At 39.4% G+C, this 25,256-nt stretch overlaps 2 protein-coding genes across 6 annotated transcripts in view; one reads left to right on the top strand and one right to left on the bottom strand.

The window, feature by feature from the left end:
• The window catches only part of LOC139962216 (dystroglycan 1-like), a 120,447-nt gene extending 104,229 nt beyond the window's left edge, over positions 1-16,218 (bottom strand). For both annotated transcript variants that reach the window (XM_071962216.1, XM_071962217.1), the window contains exon 1: positions 16,044-16,218. The gene's annotated coding sequence lies outside the window, so the exon portion shown is untranslated. The remainder of the gene's footprint in view (positions 1-16,043) is intronic.
• A 6,532-nt stretch (positions 16,219-22,750) lies between these two features.
• Positions 22,751-25,256, top strand: part of LOC139961052 (serine/threonine-protein kinase A-Raf-like) — a 46,609-nt gene continuing 44,103 nt past the window's right edge. For all 4 annotated transcript variants that reach the window (XM_071959889.1, XM_071959887.1, XM_071959886.1 and 1 more), the window contains exon 1: positions 22,751-22,906. In XM_071959889.1, coding sequence (XP_071815990.1) covers positions 22,793-22,906 — 114 coding nt within the window. In that variant the 5' untranslated portion in view covers positions 22,751-22,792. The remainder of the gene's footprint in view (positions 22,907-25,256) is intronic.

Raw genomic sequence — 25,256 nt, 5'->3', positions numbered from 1 at the left:
GGTGTTAGAAGGAAAAACTAAACCAATACTCACGACAAGTCATTTAAGGCTGCACGAGTAACTTGCATTGATTCATGTTTAAATGATCAGACCTATTGTTCTACGTATATTACAATTGTCACTGGGGGGGGGGAGGGGTGTAATGGCTCTCCAGGAATGTTAAGCGACCCCAAACCAAACACAGCAATAAACCAGATCAGACCCCTTTGCATCAATTAAAGATATTAATTAAGAAGCTGTCACCAGGTCGGTTATGGGGGGTGTGAAGGGTACTAGCAGGAAATTCCTCTGAAATATTAACATTCAAAGAGAACTATAGTTAATGAAACACATCATTGCCTTACAACCACAACGGTAAATTCTGTGGATTCTGACATCCCATGTTAGGTATACCTCTGATAAATCTCTTTTAAATAAAGATCACAAATTTATAATTTTTGGGAGACTCAGACATTTGGAGGGTTGGGGGAGGGTTCAAACTGAAACACAAGACACTCTCCGTTAATGTTTGAGTAAAGTGTGTCTTCACTAGTGATGCAATTGCTATCTGAATCAAATGTGATCACTATTTGTAACTAGCACCATGTCAAAACAGAATGTTGCAGAAGCTGCAAAATCCCACTTGGATAGATTAGGATGAATCAATATCAAATAATAGGGATTATCTGCAGTTCATCTAGCGTCTGCACATAGCTATATGATTCTCCACAATGCAGCACAACACTAGGTAGAATATCGAGAACATTTTAAGTGGAACACTACCGAATGAACGTTGAATGTCTGAATACCCAGCGGACTTGCTTCAAGTTGACTGCCTACATCTCTATAGCTACCCGAATTAATACGCAATAATCAAATCATTCTATCAAGTTGAAATATCAAGAATACAGTTCAAGTCACCTTGAGAGGTGAGAGTCAAAATCATCCCCAGTGATTAGTTTTTGCTTTCTTCTTGTTTGCTTTCCAAGTACACAGCAGCCTGCAAACTGTGGCAGAACTTTTTAATTCATTAGATTGATTTTGTAATTAGTCAAAATCTTCAGCTAAGTGTTGGATACATTTCCAGATAAGAAATGCCATGATCATTTATTCAGTTGATATTGGTTCTTGACATTCATAGGCATAGGAGGCGGGGGGGCTGGGGGGGCTGCAGCCAACCAACCAAATTTTTTTTTGAAAATTCGGGCAATATGCTGAGAATTTTTCGGGCACCTACTGAAAGAAAAATAATTTGCGAATTGATTTTCAATGGTTAAATTGATATTATTATGATCATTATTATTGTAACGACTTCCCCTATAATTATAACCAATATGGGAGGGTAATAACACGGCAAATGATTGTATGCTTTTGGTGTGCGATGTAATAACTGATGCATACCTATATAATATCCCCTTAACATGTTGAACGCGCGCAAAGCGCGTGAAAAATTTTGGTTATATTTTTCGGGCATGGTTACAGCCCACCCCCCCAAATCAAGTTGGGCTCCTACCCCTTTGTTGACATTGGCTTGTTATTATTTTGTTATTTCCTGTCCAATGAAGTATAACATTAAAAATGTTTAGCATTCAACAGTATCGAAAATTTAAACAAAGAAAATGTAAAAAGCAATTTTTTTAATGAGGAATTAACTTATCATATTAAAATCTGCTTCTTGAATGTTTTAACACTGTATGCAAGTGAACTTAATAAACTGTCTTAATTTTGTGTTGATGCTGAATTGTATTGAGTCTTGAACTTGAATAACGCCTACTTATCATATTATCATCCCTTGCAAACCATATTTTGAGAAATACTAAAGTATGCAATTACTACAATTGCTGTAGTACATCCTTCAAAATTCAAACATATACACTGGTGGCAACATGGATGTTACCTCACTTTTATACAGTACACATAATCCTTTGCCCTCCCCCTCCCCCCCCCAACTTCCCCCATTCCCCCATTCCCTAAGTCACTTTGTTTTTGAGATACTAGATAAATTAATAAAGGACTAATATCTTCCATAGCCCAAACATGAGATATATAAGCAATGCTTGTATAAGAATAGGGTCATTGAAACTAACCATTATCTCTGTTACCCTCATCATAAAATCAGAGATTTCTGTTTGAGTAATATGACAGAGGATAGAGTTTTGCATTCCAGATGAAACTTTTCATCACTTCCACTTTGGGTATAATAACCAACATGCCGAACCGATGACTCAAATCTATGAGCAGAGGCGAGATGGGGACGGATTGATCAGCTGATGAAAAGAATGAATGCATTATGCAAATCGCTTTGCACAATCTGTATTTCAACAGGAGGAATATCAGCTCACCAAATTGCCAAGCAAAAACACAGGCTGAATTAGCGGCTAATAACCAATATATATATATATATATATATATTTATATCGAAAACCTCAGAAATTTCTCCTGGAGACCCAATGATTATAGCATAATTATATTTGCTATGTCCAATTATTCTAATGGAGGAGACATTTTTAAAATAATTATTAGACTTGCAAATTGCCTTCATACAAAAAGGATGGATTTTATTTAAATCGTTTGAAATGTTAAATCAACTATGTTGCATTAAGGTTTTAAAGTTTGAAATGTTGATTATCCCTACCAGGAGATACTGTATATGTGTACATCCATAATCTCCAGTATACAGGACACTTCATGGTCTCATATTGGCAATTAAAATTCTCTTCCAGACATGAGGCGTCTTTATCCATGCTCATGTCACTTTCTTCGCAACAAAATTTTACCATTCCAATGAGGCTATAAATTTTATATGGCAACAAAATATGATCATACAATCAAGTACAACACAATAAAATACATTACTGCGATAGTAAAAATAATCATGTGACTGGTAATGCGTGGCATCAGTGATCCACATAGGGAGGAAACTCTCATCACTACGTAGCAACCACCGGTATGGAACCACTGGTATGGAACAATAATCTTGAAAAACTGGCAGTATTTCAGACATGTATTGTATGACACTACAAATCATCTGAAATAATTTAAATACAATCAACCTCTGTTTCAGACATACTTGCAGCCTAACGGTATTGCAAAAAACTACTGTTTAGCAAGACTTTAGCCAGAGCGATTATTAAAGTAGGGAGGCAAATCGTCCACATTAATGCCAGGGGAGAGGGGTTGGGAGGGGGGGGTTGTTCGGTGGTCTCTAAAGGTCCACAAAGCGAAAACTGTCCCTCCTATCTTTCAAAATATGTATTTGATTGAGAGTGCTTTTACACAGAGTGGTGTTAACTGTTGCAGCCTTTTGCAAAATCCATTTCCTATCAAAACTTTTCAAATGTGAAGTCTTTCGTCCATTAGTTCTTTCAATCACAGTTCCTTTTTCCCACGAGTGTTCTTCCAGCAATAGAGTACTTAACAGGTTCATGTGAGCTGTTGTATAAAGATGCCTCTTCTGGGGCGGGGGGGGGGGTTGTGGATAAGCAGTGTGAAGAGTACATGAAGATGTTGTACTCTCTGGTATTCATGCATGCATGAATTTCTTTCTTCTTTCTTTCGTTCCTTCGTCAAAAGCCTAGCTGTACATGGGTAACTTGCAATATGATGCCCATCATATGGATCATGCGTGAAGCTAGTGCAGAGAAAACAGCTGCTGTGCTTGAAAAAATAACATAAAGTATGTTTCCTACTTCCAATCGGAAAGTAAATGGGCAGTGACCTCGGAGAGGGTCATTGCAGGGTATAGAGTGTAAGAATGTAACCACTTGCTGTATGCTAGGTAGATCAGATACTAGTGCATATACACCACAGGAGATACAGTAGATATTAAAGGGTGGAATGAAGTAAAAATCAGGTTCAACAAGCTCAAAACACAAAGCCAAAGGAGACCACTGCTGGAGAGACTGTTTCTGGATGTTCAAATCATTTTGAGTTTAACTTTATTCTCATATTTCTTTTTAAAAAGTAACTCTAATATTACCATTAATAGTAAAACAAAAATAATAGTTATGGACACAAGAATTACGGTTATGCTTTATCAGACTTGTTATGCAGACTCCTGTGGAAAACGTGTATTCCAAGGTATGCTCTTTAATGAAAAATGGAACTACAAGTAAAAAATCAACAAAATACCACCAGCTGCTTTAACCAGAAGATAAGCTTGTTGTCAGTTGTTGCACAATTAGGTCCATATAAAGTCAGCTATGCAGAGTACTATACCGGTACCTTTTGGTTTAGTACCATAGCAACCAAAAACAACACTTGTAGTAGTCTGCAAGTCTCCACACGCACAATCTATCAAGAATACCATATGGATACATTAAGTTATGACATCCACAGCAGTGCCAGAACATCCTTATAATATCTGACATTAAATGGTCAGCTGATACATAATTTACCTATGAAAAATACTAAACTTGGTGTAATGTCTTATGTAGGAACACATGTATGCAACCCACACTGTAGCAATGGGCATATATTTCAGTTCATGCTTAAAATATGCCATTCTGACTGTTTTTTTCTTTGCAATGTAACAAAAAATTAAGATATCTACCCAAAATTTTCATTCCCATTCATACCAACTTCATATACCTTTCTCAAAATTGACATGACAAAATGTTCATCTTTAAAACAATAGTACCACCTCCTAAAGAATGCCAAGACCTAAAGTGAGACTATTTCAATCAGATTTCATTGCATGGTTATGTATTAAAATCATGACTGCATAATTTCAATGACAGTATGAGGCACAGTTAAATCACAGATCTTGTGACACAGGGCATACCTGCCTTCACATTTATCAATACAGAATTATAATATTTTTTAGTTCTTTGAACCAATTATTGAACAGAAGTTACAGCATTTTAAGAACAAATTAGTTACCTGGCATTTGTACCATGTTAGATATAAACTCCACTAGCTTCAGTCGCGATAATGCCCGCTTCTGAAGTATGTTGACACCTATTTCAGATTATTTCAGACTTTACTTTAGTAAATCATAAACAAAGATAGCCTTGGGCCTTATTTAGTAGTGGTTACTAAATTCAGTTAAGTCTGTATTTTTTTCTCTTTTCATGGCAATTCGATCTACAAAGTCATTTTTAAGCAAACCAATAATAAATAAATACAATGACCCCAAAAAGTACAGGAGGTATATAATCCTTATTTATTCCTACATGTATGTGAGTGAGTCAGACAACAGCAACCATAATAAATTTAAGAGTGTTATAAACCTTGAAAAAATAGCTGAGTGAATGGTACATATGAAGATATTGCAGTCAATTTGTGAGGTCAATTTCACTATCCACAGAGTGAGGGGATTTAGGTTAAGTTATGAGCATAAGTTTAATAAATGCTTTTAAAGGATTAAAATTGTTAAAAATCTTGGAAGAATGCCCTTGATATCAACTGGTATGAGTAATGCCTTTGCTTCTTCAAGTTCAAAACAGGGAGTTGCAAGGTGACAAGAACATTACAGAATAGTGAAATAGCCACCGGTTTGGTTTAGGGAAAGGGGATGGTAGGGGGACAGGGTAGAGTTACCAACGGATGTATTTATTGGAAGGGCTGGTAATTTCTTGTTTCAAGTATTGTGTTATTTTTTCAAATTAAGGAGATACCCCAGGCTCGAGTTTTCCTGGTATACACTTCATCTTTTATTGACATATTGTCTCTACTGATGTTGGCGACTAGACAATGAGTTATAAGCCAGATGTACAATGGCAAAGTACTATATTTATTGCCTACAGTAGGGAGGGGATGGTGGGGGGGGCAGGGCAGAATAACCATCAGATGCCTTTCTTGGCAGGGTTTTGTTGATTATTGTAAGGAGTAATGTGATTAGTCAAATCTTTCCAAAAAGAGAACACTGGCTTCGTTAGTGCCGCACTGCACAGTGTGTATTCGTCGCAATGGTCGACCATGTGTACTGCACTGTATGTACTATGTGTGCTAAATCTCAGTACAGGTATATGTACGTACATCTAAAGTCTACTAACATCATGAAAATCCCCACCCCTTCTCCCCCCCCCCCCCCATCATCCTACCATGAACACTTCTGCTAATACTCTATAAAGAAGATAATACAGTGTTCCCTGGACTAGAAAATCTTTAAAGCAGCCTATTGTTTTTTCAATTTTCTGCAGATCTGCAGACAATACTTGTACTATCTCTAAGAGCATAGTCAGCTGCACTGGTATCTAGCATTGTGTATATTGTACTCATACTGGACGAGGCTAGTATAGGAAGTAATGCAAAAAAAAAATTATTTATTCATTCCAGTATAAATATAAAAATTACAAAAAGGAGTCATAAAATGTGCAATACAAAAATTACAAAATTATGTACTTCCACTTGCGAGTATAGCCTCTTAACTCTTAGCAACCTGAGGTAAACAGTTGCTTTAATAACGCAAACTGCCAACAGCATGATACTTTCCCCACTGCTATTAACAATGTATTTTTTGTTTTTTTGGAACCAGCTGCATGCAGGTACAGTAGATAACCTTACACAATATATACTTAAATTTCATCATAATAACTAAACCAGAGGTGTTCCAAACTTTATGATCAGACAGGTATTTTAAGGAGTGTCTTCTTTCAAAATAATATGGAGCCCCTCCTGAACTATCCATACCACATGAAGATGGTAGTAGATGGTACACTAGGCTACCTCGTTTCACCCCCTTCCAGAGAGAGCGGAGAGAGAAGGTCGAAAAAACAAAGCCAAGGAATGTCAAAAGGTAATATATTTGCAAAAAGATGATTGCATTTTGGACTCTAGGACTTCTTGAAAATTATTATATTTTTGACAGGTTGGTGGAATTTAATGGGTTGAAAAACATAAGGGTACAACTTCCAGTCATCTTAGGTCACATATGCTTCTTAAACAGAAGGCTAGTAGTGATTAGGTGATCATGGTTCAGTCGGTTTGTCATTATAAAATATCTCAGTGCAATAATAAACATCATATGTTACATAAATCAGGATACCATCACCAGCCAAAAGAATGTATCATAATCATAATAATCAGAAACTGTCTTTCATCTGTGACAAAGACATAACAAAATTCAAAGAAAACGGGGAAAGGGAAAGCTGAATGTAAATGTGGCAATATTATTAGGAAAGTGAAGTTTAAGGTACAGCAGGGAGCTGCAGTGGTAAGGGGGGTTAAAAGAGAATGAAGAAAGTGATGGAACGCAGCAAGGTAAGCAAAACAAACTGATTTGTTGGTGTGCGTCCAATTTCAAAGGTTCTAAACCCCGCACCCTCCCCTTCCCCCCCCCCGACAGAATTAGGTAAGGGCAGAAACCTTAATGATAGGGACAGAGGAAGATGTAGGATTTGATAAAAGAGGTGGGTGTGGTCCTGTGGTCATTTTAGCTCACTCCCACACAGGGTGGGGTCTGAGGGATCACCAAGGAACAAATTTAAAGTTTAAGATGTCAAACCTCGCATTCTAGTCATATTAAGACCAAAAATTGGTCTGTAAATTTGGGTCTTATTATAAGGAGTGGTCTACTCCTTAACTGAGTGTATGTAAAACAAACAATTTATGATAAAATAAAAAATATTTAAAAAAACCAAGACCGAAAGTTTTACCCAACTGAGGATGGAGGCGGGGCAGGGGTGGGGGGAGGGGGACAGTACCGCCTTCATTCCCTTTTGTGCACACCACCGAGTACAGCATGTGTATGAATTAATGACATTTGTAAACATTTGCCCATTAAATATTATTAACAAGTTAACTTGATGACACTGCTTTTAATAACACTTGTAAGTTTAAATGTAATTATTTCTTTATGAAATTATTTATGAAATTCCAGCTAGACTTCATGCATGTTTCTATTCTTGGATTATGTTGTCGATTCTTGCAATTGCAGCTAGGGGAATTTATCCCTTCTAACAGTACTACAATCTTACACACAAAGGAATGCTACACTGGATGGTTTAATATAAATATTATCTGGTATCTTGTCATAAATATTATTCAACATTCTGGCAGTGGCGGCGGAACCGGGGGGGGGCTTGGGGGGGCTCAGCCCCCCCAATAAAAAAGTTGAGGGGGCAAATGCATGATAAGCCCCCCCAATATTTACCAAGGCTCCGAAACGTGCATCTGCCCATTTTTCAATGCATACTTGTCGATCTGTCCGATGCACACGTATACTCTATAGGTGTAATAATTTTAGTAATTGCTGGGGGACCCTCGGCCCGTCCCCTGGCTATATACCACATTGTCACCCCAACCGCGTCTTCACGCCCCGTGAAAAGTGGAAGCAGTGAGTGTGAGTACCGGTAAGCGTAACACAACTTCGTCTTAGGCCAATGACTTGCCTCATTTCAGCCAGTTCTCCAACATCCCCTTACCGTACTTAGTGGCGGAGCGTCCATATATACAGTCAGGGGGCGGATGCCCCCCCCCTGACGGACTCAAATGGACTGCTGGCGCCCTTTTCAGCTTTTCACTACTTTATACTTATTCGCGACTTTTGACTATTTTATTACGCTCTCATATACCTAGTGACATTTGTCATATTCTGTTGGTGTAATTTTCCGACAAAATGGCGACGACACCTATTTATTCTCCGTTTATCTGCAAATTAGCAAGGCCCCGGAAAGGGTCATTTCCTGCAATCTAGGGAGTATCTTTACTCAAAAATTTTCTGTACGCTCCGCGCCAACCTGTTGTGGCGCTCCGCTTAGATAGTGTCGAAAGCGCCCCTACAGACCATTCTTGCCCTCCCTGACCAATACTCTAGCTCCGCCACTGCCCTTACTACACTCAAAAACATCTTTGCGAGTACACTACGAGTAATAGCTACTCTCTTAAAAAACCATCGAATATACAAATTACAATGTTTTTACAGACTTTTACGTGCAATTTGAGAAATTGCAGACTTGAGACACATATTTTAGGGCTAGGTATTCGCAGCATAAAACACTCGGAAAGTGCCGTTTCCGGCCATCTGGGGATTTGAAAAAACCCAAAATTTTCTTGTACGCTCCGCGCCAACCGATGGTGGCGCTCCGCTTAGATAGTCTCCACACATTAGCCCCCCCAATAATTTTTCCGTTCCGCCGCGCCTGCATTCTGGTCTGTACTGTCATCCACAAACAGCCCATAGATCAGAGCCTATCAAGTGCAACCAATGGGATTAGCAGGTAAACTTTGTACAAAATCGCAATGGCAACAGCTGATATCAAGAATAATGTTTTGGCTTGTAACAAGTCCTGCTCGAGTGCATCTAATGATTCACTGGAATCATATTAAAGTATCGAACTTGAGAACTTGTCACCCACCAGTATTATTAAAAAATCATCCTCTCAGCTTATTAAACTCTCAAGAGCTGCTCTCTCCATATTAGGCCTACTGTAAATGGCTTACCCTTTCATCGCCTGTTCTGTGCATGTGATAATGACAAAAGCAGACACTCCAGACAACAGTGAAGGAGTTTCTTCTCTTTGGTTAATCCTGCTACAAAGTTCATTCAGAGACATATAAAGCCAAATAAAATATCCATTGACTGGAATTTAATAAAATTACAATCACTTGCTGCCATAGAGTTTATATATCACCATGCAGTATATGAACTACAGTACTACTCTCTCTCCTTCAATCTCCCTAAATATATGAAAAGGAAACTGTACAAACTTTCCATGCCATTTTCATATTTTGGCTAATAAATCCAACATCTAAACTCCTTTGTATCCTCTACACATATTTTATGGCAAACTCGCCAACCCCCCCCCCCCCACCCCACCCTTCCTTTCCTCATCCCCAAAAGAAAATATTTTAACCAAGCTCAACCTATCTTGGTGAAGCCCTTGCAGCACATTATCCATTTTTTTCTTTCTTTTTTCATAATTTTATGATCTCAGTCCCCCCCACCCCCCAACTTGATTATCAAGTAGTCATTCTTCTTCTTTTACTACTTTAACAGGGTGAACTTTACAGCTTTCAGGAACTTGCAGAGTTGTGAAGAAAAAGTACAATGGAGGCTTTTTGTTTGAGGCAAAATAAAGAAAGGAATTGTGAAAGTTGGTGCAGACAACTAAAACATCAACTTTAAGATGTAATTAAGAGCTGAAAGATTGAGAGCTTAGCTCACTATCTCCAAACAAAGCAGGAGAGAACGAAGCTCAGCTAATGGTGACTTGAGCAAGTCTTAGATGTGTTCAACAGTACATGGAAGTGAATCTATTCACTTCATGTTGATATGAAAGTGAATATAACAGAGACTCAACAACAGATTCTCTATTGTATAGGACTGACATCATGGAAATGATACCAGAACAGCTCACAAACAAGCCCTGTTTAGCTTTCAAATACTTTATTTTTAGTTTCTGTTGGGACAATGGCATCCATTATAGTATGTTTGGGCAGCAAACCCTTATCAGCAACAGAAGACAAGAATTACTCCTCCAGTACACACACTTAACTACTTTTGCACAAAAGTTAAAACCTGGTGTGAATTGCAACAACTTCACAGACACAGCTGTGTTCACAGGTTTTAACACCTCTAGGAAGTTGCAGGAAGAGAAAATGGGCTTGTAACTTCCAATCATTGACAAAATCTTAACGCCCCCATAGACTGCTTTTTTGTGGGCGAAAAAGAAATACAAGAAACACACTTTCTTTAAACTGCAGGATGCCTGCCTAACATGCATGCACCTGGAGCAACATACGGTACAATGCGACATCAAAAGAAGAAGAAAAAACGGAAGAAAAACAAAAAATGTCTGCACACACTGTACTGTTGTGTGATACTCGAGGGTGATTGAATACATTTTGCACAGCCACTGATGGTAATTAATAACTGTATGGTTGCTTGGGTGGCCAAGCAACACAAGCTTAAAAGCAGACTTGTAATGAGTTTTGTACTCCTAATTTTATTCTAGCATATTTCCTGTACTGGTACTCACGCACATGAATTTGTAATTTGGACATCATACCAAGGAGAATTGCACTTGTACTCATTCTGTGGTGCTCATAAGTACTGCTGTACTTATACTGTTGTACTCATACTGTTTGGTACTTTCACTGTTCTCCCTCATACAGTTTTGGTACCCATACTGTTTTGGTACTCACTCCCATACTGTTGTCCTCATACATTTTGGTACTCACACCCATACTGTTGTACTCATTACTTTTGGCACTCACACCCACACTGTTGTACTCATACTTTTTTTGTACTCACACCTATACTGTTGTACCCATACTTTTTTGGTAGTCACACCCATACTGTTGTACTCATATTACTTTGGTACTCACACCCATACTGTTTTGGTACTCACACTCATACTGTTGTACTCATACTGTTTTGGTACTCACATTCATACTGTTTTGGTAGTCACACCCATACTGTTGTACTCATATTACTTTGGTACTCACACCCATACTGTTTTGGTACTCACACTCATACTGTTGTACTCATACTGTTTTGGTACTCACATTCATACTGTTTTGGTAGTCACACCCATACTGTTGTACTCATATTACTTTGGTACTCACACCCATACTGTTGTACTCATACTTTTTTGGTACTCACACTCATACTGTTGTACTCATACTTGTTTGGTACTCACACTCATACTGTTTTGGTAGTCACACCCATATTGTTGTACTCTCATACTGGTTTGGTACTCACACTCATACCGTTGTACTCATACTTGTTTGGTACTCACACTCATACTGTTTTGGAAGGCACACCCGTATTGTTGTACTCTCATACTGTTTTGGTACTCACACTCATACTGTTGTACTTGTACTGTTTTGGTACTCACATTGATACTGTTTTGGTAGTCACACCCATATATTGTTGTACTCATATTACTTTTGGTACTCACACCCATACTGTTGTACTCATACTTGTTTGGTACTCACACTCATAATGTTGTGGTACTCACAATCCTACTGTTGTTCTCATACGTTACTGATTTCCACATGGGCTCCTCAGTGTAAACTGTAGTGTTCATCAATTTTGTTTTATATCAATTCCCTTAGATGGCATCCAATACCATTTGTCCTTGGACAAATTTGTAATACACTGTAAATGTGTCATTTGAGGTCAAAACAGTCTTTCTGTATTCCAATGGAGTTTTTATGTTGCCTCCGAAAAACTGACCTTACGTCTGTTAATTAGACCATATAGATCAGTCTTTTTAATTAATCAACTCCAGTTTATTTAAGAGAGTCATTTCTCAAAAATTGTATTAGCGGTATAGAAATACAACCTAGACTAATAAAACTGTACAATTGAATAATGCACTATTTTTACAGATGTGAAAGAAGGAAACTTGCAATTTTCAGGATTTTCCCATTGAATTCTGGGAATTCCTAATTGATCTCTCTCTCTGTGTAGCTCTACAAAACCGAAATTATATATATTTTATATTATTTTTCATTTTATTTCATTAACTTATTTATATTTTGTGTGTGTGTGTGTGAACACTATTCTTGAGACTTCATTCATTAAGGGGTGTATTTTCTTGTGATTTTCCAAATAGATGGCGCTCTTTCAGAAAAGCTATGGCAACTCGAGCCTGTTTGGCTTGTGTCAACAGTACAAGAAAGTAAATTCCATAGAGGGAAGAAATAAAATTATGTGGATTTTAATTACATGAGTCATATGTTGGTGAAGAAGTGTTTACATGAACCCAAATTTTAGGACAATCGTTGACTGATTTAACAACAAGAAAGTCATGTGCTACAAGAGATGCTTTATGTCACTGCAACAAGTATGAGATTTATACAATTGTTGTGACAAACTTTTGGGAGATTTTATGGGACATGTGTTATTCAGTCATGTTGCCTCTAGTAATGCCTGCTGGATTTGAAAAATTCAAGGATTATCCATAAATATGATATCAAGTTTTCTTGCTTCTCATGACAAAAATATTTACTTTTGCATCCATCAAAGATTTAGTATCTGCCAACAACCCTGCCTGCATAATTCGTTGTCCAAAGGATTTTTTGGTTGCCCAATGAAAGCACCAAAACAGACTACTGGAGTTGCCTGACATGGTGCATCGCACACATCGTGTGCACTAAAATACTAAATTTATGCCAAGGGACTATTATGTTAGTCACGTACGTCCTGCAATTTTCTAACAGTTGGATTTTTAAGATGGCGCGATGCGCCAGAGCCGTACATAAATAATCCTATAATGTATCGATTTAGCCTTGTAGGTGAGTACCGTAACGTTAGGCTATGAAGGCCTAGTCTATCACCCTGAGAATTAAGTCTTACTCTTAGTGACTAATCTTAAGGAGATCGACTTTACGGAAATCTTGGATAGAACTGTAGTGTAGAGTTATAGACATTTGATGTGTTGATGATCACTGTTCATGATTATTCATGTTTGGCTGCGGGAATTCTCTGGTAGTGAAAAATTATTTCTGTAACCGTTTCCGATCACTTCCAGAGACAGAGGGTAAGCCCAGGGTATACAGCATGTACATTGCAGCAACATAAACGAGCATGCGGTATGCCCAATTGCACAGTATAGTACTGCATACACGTTGTACTCCAGCTAGTTTGTCATACATGAGTACGGCCATGAGGGAGAAAGCAAGCGTGCGACCCCCAGGGTCTGTAGTGTACAAAGTATACCATACTTGCTGTAACCATTAGTGCATATGTAGCCTACAGTATGCATATTCTGACTTTACTAATAACAAATGTGCTAACTGTAAGTTAGCAATGCAAAGGGGTGTGCATACAGCTAAAGTGTAGGATTTTCTCCACATTACGGAACGTACCAAATTGTGATTTATTTCTTGCGTTGTTTCTAATATGAAACGAGGTCAATACCAATAAGCTGCTATCACTTTTTGGGCCAGATTCTGATCTTAAAGAATAGGGATTTACTGAGGTTTGTTTAAAGTGTTGAACACTTATAAGCTAGTCGTCCGTCGGACAACCTTAGCAGTGTTTTAGGTTGTCTGACGCAATTTCTTTGCATCGTCTATGACGATCACATGACCATTAAAGTTGAGCCCTGGAAACAATGAGTTAACTTTCCAATTCTAGATAACTACTGGACATCAGCCGTCTTTATTTAGCTTTTTCTACTTTTTTTCATATATTATTTAATTGAATCCTTTGTCAAGGAATCCAGACTTGCTTTGGGGATACAATTTATCATTGATGTACTGTAATTGCTGAAAAAAGAAAAGTCACAAAGAAAGTTACATCACCCCTTTCCACCCTCACCATGCCACCTCTTCAAACCGCATCCTTTCCACACTATCTATTTCAACACCACTTCAATCAGATTCATCTTTTGAAGGAAAGAAATGTACCTTTCATCCATTAGAGATGGATTTGCCAACAATGTTGCAATATGGAAATATAGAGGTAACTAGCAAGTTATTCATAACTACTGGACATTAATCATCTGTATTGATATTTTATCAAAGCAAAAAAAGAAGATTTTATTGGTTTGCCTTTCTATGTTGAACCTACCAATCCTTTGTGACTACTGTAGTAGTTCATTCCATAGTAACCCCATCTAAGTCGCATTATGACAGCATGGTAAATAAACTGAACACGGGTGGGGAAAGAAAATAGTGAGTGTATTGCTCTTTTTCCTTTTGGATGCAACTCCTCCTCACCCCAACAAAAATGTCCCCAACATGTAGGGTATGTTCAGTCGTATCTATCCATTTATAAATTTGACTTTGGTAGCATTAAATATTTGTGTTATATCAAAAATAAAAATCTTTACTTCAAATTGTCAAAGCATTGAAAGTACAGTATCCTAACATTATTTAGGTATGTGCTGAGCTAGCCTAACCATCAGATTCACTGAACATCTTATTTCTTGTTAGAACAATGTCAACAAATGATGCTGTGATATACCACAAACATACCTTTAATCGCTTCGAACAGAAATTGTAGCATCCAGTTCGATAAATTTATGACTCTGCAAGTTTATTAAATACACCTAATAAAAGAGTTTTGTGTGTTTATAGAAGGGAAGACATATTACATAAATGTCCATGTGTTTGGCATATCATGGAATGTACACACAATTCATGCAATTTAAATAACATGGGAAACTATGATGATGCATATCACTGTGGAGAGCTGTATGTTAAGATCTTGTAAATGCTGTTTGACTACTATAGGTCAAGTTGGGTCACATTAGTCTACATTGAGTTGTTTTATTTGGAAGAAACAATATTTTTTAAGGAAGGTACATTGTACAGCAAATATTTGTTTTCCTGAAGAAGTGTGAAAAATTTGTAAACAGTTCTGATCATGCAGTGCTATTCATGTTTTGTTCTTCACCACAAAATGTAGCTCAATTGATCTAAAACCACATTTCCACAGCAGTTACTGTACTTATAGCCAATCAGAGCATGGAGAACACAATTTTTGATTCACTGTTGATGGCACACTAGTGCAAGACACAGGTTCAATACAATCAATTAATGTTCACACCTTGTTGCAAACCATATATGCTTGTGAGCAAAGATGAAATTTTTAAGGTAGTTCTATTACACATTGTAATTACACAATATTCTGTCTGGATATTATTTTGCATGTTTTGGGAGATTGTATAGATCAACAATTTATGATGCCCAACAATTCATTAAAGATTGGCTCTTTTAGTTTCTCATGAAGGTTGTTCTTCTGAGGGGAGATTTGGCAGGGATATAGTGGGAAAGAATTAATTATAAGCCAGCAGAGTCGTAGCTATCCACTGCTCTCCAGCTGCTGTCAGGCTGGGTGTACACTGGCTACTTTAATTTTAGTTTCATGCATACCCATTACAAATACCAGATTACGCTTCCTTCGATTCAGAAGTTAAATATTTTGGCTGCTGATTAGTTATTACGATAAAAATAAGCCTTGGTTTAATTTTCGGTTAATCATACGCGAACTTTAAGTCTGAGTGCCAAACAGGAGGATATGATTATGAACCTGGCCCTAGAATAGGCCTAGGGCAAACGTAACTTAGGTCGAGCCTAGCGCCTTTGGAAATGTCTAGGACCATATAGTCTACGCTGATCTTACTTGTTCTAGGTTACCGTGAAACCTTATCTTTTGAGGTTACCTTTTGTCGCCCTCAATCCTTATCTTCCTGTCCTTTTTAAGTCCAATTAATTCTAGAAATCCGCTTGCTCTCGATAGTCTTCGGACAGTGACAGATATAGTTTCGACACATTCGTCTTAATTAAAACGCAGGTATTGAATGGACCTGACCATGCATGAGAAAAACCCAATGTTTACATCAAGAGCACATGTATGTGCAGCGCTAGCCTTGCACAATTCAGAAATTGAGCTTGGCCAGGGATTGTAAAAAGATGGCAGCAGATACAAATAATATAATGTGTAAAAGTAAGTTGGCCTGACGTTTCGATCCTAGCAGGATCTTCTTCAAAGGCCGAATGACAAGTAACAGTAACAGAAGGGACAAAAACACACACAGAATACAGACAGGTTAATGCGCATGGTGAACACAAAAGATAGATGTAAGGGGATTAGTGGACAAGGGATGGAGATAAGAAAGAAAGAAACCAACAGTGGAAAGAGGAGATGTAGGATAAACAGTGGAGGGACAAAGAGAGCATTAAGGGAAGGGGGTAGGGAATAAACTGGAGAAGGACAAAGACGACAGGTGTGGAGAAAAAAGAGTGGAAGAGAGCTATGAGAAGAAGAGTGATGAGGGGGGGGGGGGGGAGAAGGGGAGAAGGAGGGGGACAGAAGAAAAAGTTAGTCATGTCCTTCCTGAATGTTGAGCCCATGAGGTTGAATGGTGCGAAGGCGTTGCATCCACAGCCTCTCTCTGCTGATTCGTACTTGGATCGAACGTCAGGCCAACTTACTTTTACACATTCTCTTACACAGGCTCTCTAGTGGATAAGCAGTTTGCAAACAGTGTTATTTTATTTTGTTTACAAATAAGATAAGGAAGAAAGAGGGCATTTTGGTTTGCCACCAAAGGTGCAGACAGTATAAAGGCCTAGTATGTATATGTATATAAAGAAATAGGAAGTTGAATTCATATCAAAACATCACGCGTTCATGGAGAATCAATGCATAAAAATCGACTGCTAAGGATGCAATGCCAAAGCAACACATTAACAAGAAACACATTTTCAAGTAGTTTTCCAGAGTTCCAGACGTTAGTTGATAGAGTTGCAGCTCTAATTTATTATCTTTTTCAAACTCTGTATGTACTATGAAACTCGAAAGGTTAGATAGCGCAGGGTCGTTGTATTCCTGAGATCAATTTCGGATCTCTAATCAGACAATACAATTACCCAGGCGCGGCGGAACGGAAAAATTATTGGGGGGGGGGGCTAATGTGTGGAGACTATCTTAGCGGAGCGCCACCATCGGTTGGCGCGGAGCGTACAAGAAAATTTTGGGTTTTTTCAAAGCCCCAGATGGCCGGAAACGGCACTTCCCGAGTGTTTTATGCTGCGAATACCTAGCCCTAAAATATGGGTCTCAAGCCTGCAATTTCTCAGATTGCACGTAAAAGTCTGTAAAAACATTGTAATTTGTATATTCGATGGTGTTTTAAGAGAGTAGCTATTACTCGTAGTGTACTCGCAAAGACGTTATTGAGTGTAGTATGGGCAGTGGCGGAGCTAGGGGTATTGGTCAGGGGGGGCAAGAATGGTCTGTAGGGGCGCTTTCGACACTATCTAAGCGGAGCGCCACCACAGGTTGGCGCGGAGCGTACAGAAAATTTTTCAGTAAAGTTACTCCCTAGATTGCAGGAAATGACCCTTTCTGGGCCTTGCTAATTTGCAGATAAACGGAGAATAAATAGGTGTCGTCGCCATTTTGTCGGAAAATTACACCAACAGAATATGACAAATGTCAATAGGTATATGAGAGCGCAATAAAGTAGTCAATAATCGCGAATAAGTTCAAAGTAGTGAAAAGCTGAAAAGGGCGCCAGCAGTCCATTTGAGTCCGTCAGGGGGGGGGGGGATCCGCCCCCTGACTGTATATATGGACGCTCCGCCACTAAGTAAGGGGATGTTGGAGAACTGGCTGAAATGAGGCAAGTCATTGGCCTAAGACGAAGTTGTGTTACGCTTACCGGTACTCACACTCACTGCTTCCACTTTTCACGGGGCGTGAAGACGCGGTTGGGGTGACAATGTGGTCTATAGCCAGGGGACGGGCCGAGGGACCAGGGTCCCCCAGCAATTACTAAAATTATTACACCTTTATAGTATACGTGTGCATCGGACAGATCGACAAGTATGCATTGAAAAATGGGCAGATGCACGTTTCGGAGCCTTGGTAAATATTGGGGGGGGGGGGGGCTTATCATGCATTTGCCCCCTCAACTTTTTCATTGCAATTACCTCTTTGAGCTTTTAATTAGAACTAGGCTCTAATGATTGACCAGTGGTAAGACAGTATATTTTAATTCAAGCAGTATATGCGACAGTGGTTGTGGTTTGAAAAGTTTCACAGCAGGCCTTTTATTCAAAAGCGAGGCCAAGGGAACCGATGTACACATCACATGAGGCACGTTACACTAGTCCGATCTTTCCCCCACTCTGCTACTGAAAGGTGTTTAATGGAAGGGCTCCTTTGTGCACAAACATCCCATTTCCCCCTTGGTCCCCCACACATCCCCACCATTTCCCTACATTCAAAATGCTTAGGGTTCCGTCACTTCAATATGCGACGCTAGGTTGTCGTACCATAATGATTGAAATTCACTATTAAGTACGATGTGGTAACTGACGTTTGATTTGGACAAGACTCTGAAGCAACTTTAATCTTTGTAATAAACTTTGCTTCTCAATTCCCCGCCTTAATTGATTCATTATAGAGTAGACCTATACAATGTTAGATAGGTCTGTAATAGTATATTTATATACCGTAAATATTACCTTCTGCTTTGTGCCCCCCCCCCCCCCAGCATGATTCGGGGCACTGTGGCCCCAAGCTTGCTTCAGTGCAACGCTGTGTACCTTAGCAGCCTGTCTGCCTGGTGGACCCCAGCATGCTTCAGCGCACCGTTTGTCTACGTCTTAGCAGCCTGTCTACCTGGTAAGCCCCCCCCCCCCCGCCCCGCATGCTTCAGTGCACCATTGTGTACCTTAGCATTCTTTATGCCCGGTGCGCCCCCCCCCCCCAACCCTCAGTGTGCTACAGTTTTCGTTGTGAACCTTAATAGCCTGTCTGTCTGGTGGCCCCCAGCATGCTTCAGTACACCGTTGTGTACGTATTAGCAACCTGTCTCCCTGGTAGCCCCAGCATGTTTCAGTACACCGTTGTGTACCTTAGCAGCCTGTCTGCCTGGTGCCCCCCCCCCACCCCAGTATGCTTCAGTGCACCTAAGGTACACAACAGGAGGGCACAAGGCAGACAGGCTGCAAGGTACACAACGGTGCACTGAAACAAGCTTGGGGCCACAGTTCCTAGAAGGATGTGGGGGGGGGGGCACAAGCCTGCACAGGCGGGGTGCTAAGGTACACAGCGTTGTACCGAAGCAAACTGGGGGCCACCAGTGCACAGGCGCGCCCCCGGGTAAGAAAAAGAGGAGAGAAAAAAAGAGAAGGAAAAAGGGAAAAAAGAGGAGGAAAAGAGGAGGAAGGAGAGGAAGGAAGGGAAAAGAAAAAGAAGAAAAAGGAGAAAAAGGAGAAAAGGACGCACCCATCACTTCTTGAGATTGTTCCCATCTGCATGAAAACGCGCGCCCACAACCCGACGCCCCACCGCTCTATTCGCTTCCCGATGAGTTACGACCTTCGCCCGTAGTACCAAGACCTTCCCAAAATCCGGCAACACACCACTTCATCGATAACAAGTGATCGGGTTGTGTATATTAGTGACGTCTAGAGGTCGTGCACTGACCTACATGGAGTGTGACCACTCCCGACATTGCAATTTCCCAAGATCAGGCCCCGAAAATTCCAAGAAATCCCAAGGGCACTGTACTGTATGGATATCTAGCGATATCTAGGGATGAAAATCCCAAGATCTTCCCTTAACTGAAGGCAGATAGAGAATCGAAGCCTTCAGTGTGTACTGAACTTGAAACTGTGAATCTTTCGAAATGAAAAGAATGTGGGGCAAAGTAGCGTAACTCCTATGGGCTCGAGCCGTGCCGAGCCGATGGCCCCGACCAAAAGGAGGCAACCGCTATACTGATGCACAGAAAAAGGGTACCTCTTTGGATAGGTAGGGGCCGTTTTACTGGGAAATAAAAACTCATGCAAGAGTGAACAAGACAATTTACATATTTTCACGTGATACGGAATACGGACATCATGATCATGGGCTCATTGGGTATTAATGTCTGTATAGAGCTTGTTGTGTTATTAATTATTATAATGAAACCAAAGTATATAATTTAAAACCCAATCCCAGCCTTTGATGTACTGAGTACAACATCGGGACATATGATTTTTTGAAAAATTCTAAAAACTAACCCGGCACCCAACAGACTTGAAACTGTGTTCATTTGAAAAAGTAGGCAGTGCTTTCATATAATATAATAATAAAAGGTAAGAATAAAGATGCCTTCGGTGTATCTGGTAAGTAAAAAAACACAGGAAATTAGGCTTAGATAGAGACAAAGTTTCAGCCGAAATTAGGCCTATGCTTAGGTTTGATTACTGTATTTGTACAGTAGTCTCCATTATACGCCATATGAAGGGGGGCACTTGCCCACCCCCACCCCCCGGAAAATTAATTAAAAAAATTAAGCATTTGACATTTCAATGATTTCCCCAACCAACAGTTCTCTAGTTATGTTCATTGCATACGGACCCATAATACATTACTGAAATTATTGAAAGTCAAAATCCTAAGATATGAGATCTCAAAATAACCGATGTGTAAATGCAACTTGAACGGGAAGTGTCTTTTCCGACGATCTAGGAGTATTTTTTGGCAAAAAATCGTCATACGCTCCGCGCCAACCGATGGTGGCGCCCCGCTTAGATAGTATCAAGTAGTGTGTTACACCTATATGACCTACTGATCCCCCTCCCCTTGTAAACATTTCTGCGGACGCCCTTGCTTGGACCCCTGATAGAGGACCCCTTTGGGCCAGGAGCCAGCCCCAGGCTCATCGTTACGCCACTGGTGGAGCATTGCACAATAAACAGATAATAGTTATTTATTCAGTCTCATTTCAATTATTCGAATTTTTAAAGCAAACTGCAGATATCACATCATATCAATGAGCATGAAAATGGCGTTCCGGATGAACAGCCTCCAAATTGTAGATGTGTGTAGTGTTCGGTTTCGGAAATATCTGGTATTTTTTTCATTGATTTCAACAAAGTTTTGTAGTAGCCGTTATAAGAGGTTTTCATATTTGCACACCAATAAATTAACTGTGTCTAAATTTTCGAAAATTCCCTGACCACCATTCTTCATCATACTTCCCTCTACTCGTGCAATTTTGACCGGTCTGTTAGGGGTTGAAGGAGGTTTTTCAATATATTGGTTGTCCATAGATGAAATTTTGTGCAACATTATGGGTATGTTTTGAAGTGAATTTATTCACGAGAATTGTGAATTTTCAAATTCTGAACAAATAATGGGCTTAGAACCTTGAAAATGGGGCTTACGGGTATTGTGGGCCGCGACGTAGAATCACCTACAAAAAGCAATGATCCACAGGAGATGCGATAAGGTCGAACATGATGTGTGACTGGTGCCATTTCCGGTGATCTGGGGGTTATCAAACCAGAAATTTTCTTGTACGCTGCGCGCCAACCGATGGTGGCGCTCCGCTTAGATAGTAATTTGCGCCCCGGGTGAGAAAATCCTGGATACGCCCCTGACCAGGAACAACTCACCGGAGACTTTCATGGTTGATACTTCTGAATGTTTGTTTATAACTTGGAGAAATGATGAGCTATGGCTTGGTTCTATCACTGAGTTTACGAACTTCATCATTCACCATGAACATTCTGCAATGGTGTAAAATGGAGAGTTCACCTGGCCTTCAGAATTGGTAAGATACTGATGTACACTCTCGCCCTTCGGATGAGCAAGTTATGCGCTCGTCCCTGGACTTGGACTGAAGGAACGGCGAATACACGTCAGGGCCTTCCCCTGTATTTTGTATAACATTATCTCGTTGGTGGAGGTCCCTTTCTTCGACTGGAAACCCTCGTCTTATCCCCCCCCCCCCCCTGCTTGTGAATTCTTTGCAAAACCGTCACTAATTATTTTGCACGATGACTTTTACTGATATTGATAAAATTCAATTGATCTGAAATGACGGTCTATCAGAATACATTGAACTTTAAACTTATATTTGGCACAGGATATGATACCCCTATGATTCGATCCTCTATTGGCGACCGGAGGACAGGATTGTGTTTGTTTCCATTTTCGGTGGATAACGGGTGGTTATTTTTTCTTCAGCGATTGTCGCACCGGCATAGCTTATGCCACATTTTAAAAGTAAATTACACCAGTAAAACTGCGAGTACGATCCTTTTCTCAAACTTTCTTCGCATTCTTGGAGTAAATGGTCAGATTAAAGCGAATATATTTAATCTCAGTACAGTATAACCATGCAAGCTCTTAAATCAAACAACAGGCTGATCACTTGTCCTGACAGGACCAGGGCTTATACCTTCAATTACTGTTAAGAAAAATTTGAGCTTGGGAAACAACCGTGATTTGAAATGATGAAAATTCGTTCCTAATAGCGACTGAATTTCTCTATAAAGGAACCCTACTCATTACCAGAGCCGTATCTCTATAAACGGCTCTGCTCATCGCGGAAGAACGTCGCCCTCGCTAAACTTGACTGGAGAGATTAGGTCACATGACCATCAGCTGGGAAAGGTCATCACAATGGCGGACAGTACTGACACAGTACAACGCAGGGTCTGCTCAAAACCGGCCCTGATTTTGCCATCTGATAACCCAGTCATGGATCAAGATGATTACAAATCGAAAGAAAAGGAGGTAAGATACTATTTGCATGGAAAATCAACTATTAAAATGCTTCGCCTGTAAAATATACTAGCTCGTAAATGTGATGCAGGCGAGGTTTTGACGTTGCGAAGTTAGTCTTACACACTGATCGGTGCTACTGTCGGTGTGTTGTGAACTTGTGATGATTGTCAGGTGTGTTTACGTACGTACGGAAAACAGGACTTGAACACCTTAGCCTTGCTAGGAAGCCATAAAGACCAACATACATCATATCTTCATTATATCAATGTTCAATGAATTTAGGGTATGAATGCATGGCTCTCGTTACTTCAGAAGTGTCCACAGTCCATGTTAGAATTTCAATGGATCATTTAACACACAGCCTGTATACGTCAAAACTTGGCAACTTGTGTGAGTCAATGTGATTCATCAAACCAAAACATTTCACTGGTTTCTTGCAACTCAGGCATATGGCATAAGCGAATGTTCCATAGCACTAATAATTGCCTTTGCATTTCCATGATGCAGATCCCTGATGGGTTATGATACACTGAACTGTTCTGAACATCTTATTTCTAACAAAGATAGCCTGGACCACACTGTGGTGCATCATGTGGCTTGGATGTTAGGCTAAAAATACTAACTTACTATAGGCCTTAACTTGGCCAAAGCCTACCCTTAGTTAAGAAAACATTAATTTAATTGAAAGCCCACGGTTAGGTAGGTTTCTTTCCTCAAACATATTCCAACATAAGACAAAGGACGAGACTCCTGAGTATACAGTACATTAACGTTACCTGTAATCACCCACTAAGCCTAGTCGGGTACCGTTGTTTTCCGCACACGTTACTTTCCGCTGAAACAAAACGGTGTTTTCCGCAAACAAATTTGTCAGCGGAAAACAACGTTTTTTTCAGCGGAAAGTCACATTTTTTTTTGGAGGAACAGAATAACTTACTGAATTGATTAGGCACATGGAATGATTAAGGAAGGTGGAGAAGATAGGATTTAACTGTAAAAGGATAAATCGGCCATGATTTTAGATGTAACTCGTAAGAAAGGTGGTGCAAATGCGATGTTCGGCTATTAAAACAGCCATTACTTATACAGCCATTTTCAGCGAAAATCAAAGATACCGCCTTTTACAACTTTTTTTTTTTAAACTATCATTACGCGGACCGCAGTTTTAATACTATATTAGATAGTCAATCCTTCATAACGCGGGTGTCCCTTTGCCCTTTTATCGGCCGACCACCTACTTCTTTAATATTCCCTAATTACACACCCCAAGCCTCCTCTGTATTATAAGCAGCTTAAGTTTTCTGACATGAACTCAGTCTAACCATCCTTTATCGACGTTCTTTGATACTTTCTCATGTTATTTTAATCATCCTGCCTGAATTTGGTATCCTAAAATTGCGGAAAATATAGTATACAGGAAGGTGAAAAAAGGTGTTTTCCGCAGAAGAATTTTTCAGCGGAAAGTAATCAGCGGAAAGTAACGTATGCGGAAAACAACTGAAACCAGCCTAGTCTATCCTACTCCTAGTTTTCACAATCATATCATAGGATTTGCTTTGAAACCTTAAAGGGTAGCAAAATCATCCACAATGTTCCTTACCCAAAGTTTGGCATAATTTATGCTTGAGACTAGGGCGACTTACTTGTACTTGAGTTTTACTGAAGTTCTGGCATAAGATTATCGAATAAGTCAGTTTTCAAAGAAGGCCTTTACTAATTTGAACATTTAAGTTTAAAGCAGAATACCTTATATTTAATGATAGCTATCCAGTATCAAACTGCAGTAAAGTAAAGGAAGAATTACTTGAAAAATTTACAACAGTTGTTGTAAAGGATGTTAAATTCCTAACATAGAAGATTAGAGTAAATAATGGTAGTACGTAGATGCTACAAATTAATTGTAACCACTTTCCAAGTATTGCAGGTCAACGTGATCATTGATAAAAAAGAAAATTAGATGTATCCTAATGGACAATTAGCAACTTTATGATTTTCCTGTCTGCATATATTTCCTTTCAGTACATTGCTCAGGAGATGCTTGAGACTTGAATTCAAACAATATTTGTCACGAGTGTGTCTTAGTTGCTATCACTCTGAGAGCATTTTTTTTCCATATACCTAGATACATATTGGTTTTCAGAATGTACTCACTGACTCCATTTGGATTAGAGAAATGCACAGAACATTCATGGAAACAAAAGCAAAGACAAAAAATACAAATCTAGCCTGTGTTTGATATGAAGTTGCACTTTTAGTCTCGGGTGGAACTGTATGTAGTGGCAAGAGTTGTCGGATTTCATTTCATGTCAGCTCAGGTCTAGAATATTTCTGGTACCGTAGTCGTTAATGTTAGATAGCT

Source organism: Apostichopus japonicus, chromosome 20 (genome assembly GCF_037975245.1).
Source record: "Apostichopus japonicus isolate 1M-3 chromosome 20, ASM3797524v1, whole genome shotgun sequence".
NCBI classification, from domain to species: Eukaryota; Metazoa; Echinodermata; class Holothuroidea; order Aspidochirotida; family Stichopodidae; genus Apostichopus; species Apostichopus japonicus.
This window is presented reverse-complemented; position numbering and strand designations above follow the sequence as displayed.